This window comes from Pollachius pollachius (genome assembly GCF_949987615.1).
Source record: "Pollachius pollachius genome assembly, chromosome: 4".
Lineage (NCBI taxonomy): Eukaryota > Metazoa > Chordata > Actinopteri > Gadiformes > Gadidae > Pollachius > Pollachius pollachius.
Window position 1 is genome coordinate 3,773,109 of NC_136937.1, and position 6,108 is coordinate 3,779,216.

At 50.8% G+C, this 6,108-nt stretch overlaps 1 protein-coding gene across 1 annotated transcript; it reads left to right on the forward strand.

Moving 5' to 3' along the window:
• Window positions 1–3,955: 3,955 nt before the first annotated feature.
• kcna1b (potassium voltage-gated channel, shaker-related subfamily, member 1b) lies at window positions 3,956–5,440 on the forward strand (the record flags this gene model as incomplete). Its single annotated transcript, XM_079734844.1, has 1 exon — window positions 3,956–5,440. The coding sequence occupies one exon, from the start codon at window positions 3,956–3,958 to the stop codon at window positions 5,438–5,440; it is 1,485 nt and encodes a 494-aa protein (XP_079590970.1).
• Window positions 5,441–6,108: the final 668 nt, after the last annotated feature.

A 6,108-nucleotide genomic window follows, 5' to 3' on the forward strand; every position in this document is an offset into this window, starting at 1 on the left:
CGGGGCATTTTAATTTAGTTTGAAATTCATTTTTGGAAAAAAGTTACAGCCCTAATATATTACAAATAAAAATGGTAATTTTCATAAAAAAGCAAAAGTATTTCAAAATAGAGATTGAGCTTCCTTCATTGGTCTTACTTACGTGTCAGTGTCCCACCATGCTGTTTGTAGCCCTCGGTGTTTCCCATTCTCTATTCAGCCCTCAGCTCCACCCACAAGGACCTGCCAGGACAGCAGGCAGGTACTGGGGCCATCACAACCATTACAAATAAAAATATACTTTAACACTATTCAGTATGCTCGGCTTTTTGTTTTTGATCTAAGTGACTGTTCTCCATGTATCATATATATATATATATATATATATATATATTTAATAAAGTACGTTAGTGCAGCTTTTAACCTTTTATTGCTGACATCAAAACATTGCAATAATGAAAGTATAGTTTTTAAAAGTTTTTAAACTTTAAACTAAGCTTCCGTAAACCTCAGAATAAAATTACACTACTGCAAACAGCTGTAAGAGCTACTATAAGAACCCAATATCATGTTACCATGGAGTACACCTCCCATAGGCCTAGGCAGTGTCCTGGAGGAGGAATCAAAGCTAATAGCTGTGAAAGAAAAGATTCAGAATGGCTTGTCTTGGTTTAAAGCCCACTCACCACGACAAGGTGCAGGCCAGGAGTGGGAACATATAAGACGGGAAAAACATAAACAGACTGAAAAGCACAAGACATCAGGCGTTTTACCTCTAATTTTTCCTCCAGACTAAGGGTCTCAAATCTGTGCTCCAATAGATGATCTACCTCATTCATGTTGTCGACTCGATTTCATTTGTGTGCCTCCGACATGTTTGTTAGCAAAGTTGTCCTTCACCTTCTCTTCTTCGCTACCGGACTTCTCGCGCGCGGCACGTGAGGTGAGGTGGGAGGTCACTCGAGTCATGACTCATCACAACACACACTACAGACAATGAACGGTGAAAAAGGAAATTACGCTATAGTGGAACGAACCATATATGTCCATGGTGGTCCCGGTGGGGCTAGCCCCACCAGAAGTAAAATAATCTCCGTCCACTTCAACAGAGAAACACTCTGAGCATGCGCATTTCAATTTTTCAAGTCCAATACACATCACATTGGGCTGGTGGGGCTCGAGCCCCTCTTGCCCCTCGAGACGAACTCAGTCTGAAGAAGCAAGCCAGGGTCGACTAAAAATGAACTAAAAGCGCCAAACGTATTATTTTACAGTACTTTCTGGGGAGATTTTTTTTTAAATATATATTTGTATAATTTGTTTTATCTATAATTTTTTTTAGATTTTTATTTTTTCATTTTCTTTTTTTTCTTGTGAGAGTAGGTGGGGCTGAGCCCCACTTGCCCCTAATGACCAGTCGCCACTGTATATATATGTATATGTTTTCCTTTGATTTTATAGGGCTTCTTACGCAGGATTCCTCACTCCCTCTGTTAAAACACCTAGGCGATAAATAAAATCCCTTCACATGGTTTTATATTCCCGGGCTCAGGCCTATTACATATTTATGAGTCCGTGTGGAAGTCGAACTTCACCTGGGTCACGTGGACGCGGAGGCAATTACCTCGGAGCAACGGCGTGATCACGCGACGGGGACAGATTCTAACTAGCAACCACCCTTACCGTTATTTAACCAGATGAAAAATAATAATTCACAATAAAATTAATAATAATTCCTTTCATTTATTTTTGTTTTTTATATTTTGTTTGCAAACAGAGGTGGCACTGGGTTGTGGGCCCACATGCAGCTGTGATGTACTGGTTGGAATGGGATGGGTGCCAGTGGCATCACAGCAGCACCAGTGAATCCGTCAACTCTTCCTCAATAACATTCTCGCTGCAGTCACGCGTTCGTTTCGCGGTTCCCGGTTCTTCCTCGGCTCCCGTTCTCACACCGTGGAGACGTAGAGAGAGGCAAAGAGAGGCAGAGAGAGTCAGAGAGACGTAGAGGGAGGCAGAGAGAGGCAGAGACACGCAGAGAGACCTCCTGCAAGATGCATCTGCTGTTTTTCTTCTCAGGAGGCAGAGCCGCACCAGTAGCAACGTGTTTTACAGTCTGTCTGCATTGCGTCTAAACCCCCCCCTCCTCCCTCACCCTCCTCCCTCCCTCTCCCTCTCTCCCTCCCTCACCCTCCCTCCCGTTCCCAAATCCGCTGTCCCTCCCTGCCTCCCTCCCGTTCCCAACTCCGCTCAACCCCCCCCCCCTTAACTATTGTAGTCCTCCCTCTGAGTTTTGGTTTCTTTCTACATGATACCCTGGCTGCAACACTCCCTCAAATGACCGTGTGCTTGCGTGTGTGATCGCGCGTGCGCACGTGTGTGTGTGTGTGGGAGTGTGTGTGTGTGTGTACGCGTGTGTGTGTATTTACCCCGTGCCGCATATCCATAGAGTAGGATTGCGTGCGACGTTGCCTCTGTGTGTTTATTTATCAACATAACGAAAAGAAGAGAGGGACTGGTCTTTTACAGCCCGACCAGCAGAGAGAGAGAGAGAGAGAGAGAAAGAGAGAGAGAGAGAGAGAGAGAGAGCGCGCACTTTTTCTTTTTTTGCTGATGCTGCAGTCAAGAAATGGTTCCCGCTCCCTCCTCTCCGTCCCTCCTCGTGCGCTCAGCCCCTCTCCCTTGCATCCCTATAACGCTTGTGCCGATCGCCACGCCACGCGGCCGGAGTGCAGCCGCGCGCCACGGTTAAAGGACACCACACAGCTCCCCGCCCATTCGCGTCTTCCCATTTTTCGGGGTTGTTGTTTTTCCTCGGGCGTTGTTGTTGTTGTTGTCGCGTTTTTTTCTGGATTTTTTTTTCCTCGTTTAATTATTATTATCCTAATATTTTTATTATTATTACCTGGACCCCCATCCGCTCTTACGAGCCGTGGTCCCCCTTCCCAGTATGATGTTAAACTGCCTCTCGAGAGATTCCTTCCAGCGAGGATCACCATCCGAGCGGCCAGACGCCCCCCGCCGGGGTCTCTTCGCCTCGCCGCTGAAAGCCTACACCCAGAGGATCCCCTGGACCCGCACCAAGACGACATAGGCCATCAATATTTCAGAGGAAGACCGTTACTGTAACGGCCCCGTACTGTAAAGCGATCTCCGTATCAAACCCCCAGCCGGGAGGAGGAAAGTTGTGGAGGTTCTGGAGGAGGAGGTGGAGGAGTTGGAGGAGGCTGGCGACACCACCCCGGACTGCAATCTCCCCGTTCCCCCCACCCCGTCCCCCGTCCCCCTGCATCATCTCGTCCCCCCGTCCCCCCCGTGCAGGTAATTGTTGATTCCACCTGTTTCGGTTTCTGATCGCGTGCAGCCCGCACGGAGTTTTCTGACGGTCGTCGCGCGCTGAAATGCTGCTGGAAATGCTGGTGATGTGAGAGAAAAAAAAAGAGAGATACTGGTTGAGGGTGCGCAAAACGGGGTGGGCAGCAGCAGCACCGCAAACTTGAATACTGATGTATGCGGTAATTATACAGCACAGCCTGCCTACTGTACAGATTCCTACTGCGGTAACCGGGATTTATCTCTCTTTTACCGCGTCGTTCTGTCCGATGTCTGTCTGTCATTCATTATTAACCGCCGCGTGTGTTATATCATAACGTTTGATCGTAACAGCCCGTTAAACTGTCATTCTGGCGAATAGATATGCATTGCGTTACGTTGATCCCGTTCTGTTGTTTCCTGTAGGTGATAGACGGAGCAGGGGGCATTTCTGACGGGGAAAACGATGGTGAACTTGAATGGCATTGCGAAGGAGCCGTACTGAGCCTTACTGACTGTTGAGCTGTAGCAGTGTCGGCGGCACCGCGGACGAGGGGAGACCGCGGAGGCGTGCCACTGCCACGGCAACTGGATGCCTGTTCCACCGGGCTGATCCAGCCGCTCTATCTCCCGGATCGTGCTCAGCTCAGCTCGAACCACAACGATGACGGTGGTGGCGGGAGATAATATGGACGAGACGTCCACACTGCCGGGGCATCCGCAGGATACGTACCCCCCCGACCACGACGACCACGACTGCTGCGAGCGGGTGGTCATCAACATATCCGGGCTGCGTTTTGAGACCCAGCTCAAAACCCTCGCGCAGTTCCCAGAGACTCTCCTTGGCAACCCGAAAAAAAGGATGCGTTATTTCGATCCTCTGAGGAACGAGTATTTCTTTGATCGGAATCGCCCTAGTTTTGACGCAATACTGTACTATTACCAGTCTGGGGGCAGATTGAGACGGCCGGTCAACGTGCCCTTGGACATGTTTTCGGAGGAGATAAAGTTTTACGAACTCGGGGCGGAGGCCATGGAGAAATTTCGGGAGGACGAAGGCTTCATCCGGGAGGAGGAACGGCCCCTGCCGGAGAAAGAGTTCCAACGCCAAATCTGGCTCCTGTTTGAGCACCCAGAGAGTTCGGGGCCCGCGCGGGGCATCGCCATCGTGTCCGTCATGGTCATCCTCATCTCCATCGTCATCTTCTGCCTGGAGACGCTCCCAGAACTGAAGGAAGACCCGGGCGACCGGTTCCGGATCGTGGGGAACACCACGGTGTACTACAAGCCCAACATCCTCACGGACCCCTTCTTCGTGGTGGAGACCCTCTGCATCATCTGGTTCTCCTTCGAGTTGATTGTGCGGTTCTTTGCCTGCCCGAGCAAGGCGGCGTTCTTCAAGAACATGATGAACTCCATCGACATCGTGGCCATCATCCCGTACTTCATCACCCTGGGCACGGAGCTGGCGGATGACCCCGACAGCAACGAGGGGAAGGGCGGCGGCGAGCAGGCCACCTCTCTGGCCATCCTCAGGGTCATCCGCCTGGTGAGGGTCTTCAGGATCTTCAAGCTGTCCCGCCACTCCAAGGGGCTGCAGATCCTGGGCCAGACGCTGAAGGCCAGCATGCGCGAGCTGGGGCTGCTCATCTTCTTCCTGTTCATCGGCGTCATCCTCTTCTCGAGCGCCGTGTACTTCGCCGAGGCGGAGGAGAAGGAGTCCTTCTTCACCAGCATCCCCGACGCCTTCTGGTGGGCCGTGGTGTCCATGACGACGGTGGGCTACGGCGACATGTACCCCGTGACCATCGGCGGCAAGATCGTGGGCTCGCTGTGCGCCATCGCCGGGGTGCTGACCATCGCGCTGCCGGTGCCCGTCATCGTGTCCAACTTCAACTACTTCTACCACCGGGAGACGGAGGGTGAGGAACAGGCGCAGCTGCTGAACGTCAGCAACCAGAACCTGGCTTCGGAGGATGGCTCCAGCCGCCGCAGCTCTTCCATCGCCAGCAAGTCGGAGTACATGGAGATCAACGAGGACATCAACAACAGCATCGATAACTTTAGGGAGGCCAACCTCAGGACTGCCAACTGCACCGCGCCCAGCCAGAACTGTGTCAACAAGGGCAAGCTACTGACGGATGTATAGTGTGACGGAGTTTGGCAGGAGGGTGGAGTGTCAGGGTGGAGGACGTCGTCCTCGCGAAACCGATGTAAATAGTGTACAAAAGTTGAAAAAGGCGGGGAAATCTTAATGCTTGAACGACCGAATTGGTGCATTTATTTTTTTTGCATCTTCTTTGCTGCTTTGCGAAAACTGTGACAAAGCGAGTTTGAATCGCGCGACGAGTGACGACCTGGGACGAAGGGGGTCGGTCCTTTCTCTTTACCGCATGGTTATTTCATTCATTGCAACGTGGAATTATCACAGAGGAAAACTAATTTGTTTGGAACGGATGCGACTTTTGGGGGAAACACTTTTTTTTTTTAATAAGTGCAACAGCATCTAACAGCTATTTTGAAATTGAAAAACCTAAGGATATACGGTTTGCTCCGCACCGGCGCGACAATAACTCTTTGCATGGAATACAGTCAAACTCTTACACGCGTTGTACACACAATACCGACAAAAAAAACGCCGGTGACGGCGTCGAGGGGGAGGGGAAGAACTCAGCGTCGCCTTTGCAGCAATGAGCCGCGGCGAAACGTCGATCAAAGAAGAAAATACTAGAAAGTAAATTCGAGGCACCTTACAGGGGTTCACAGAGTGCGCTGTTGGCCTTTTCTGTTCTGCTTCCTCGGCGTGTGGCTCAGACC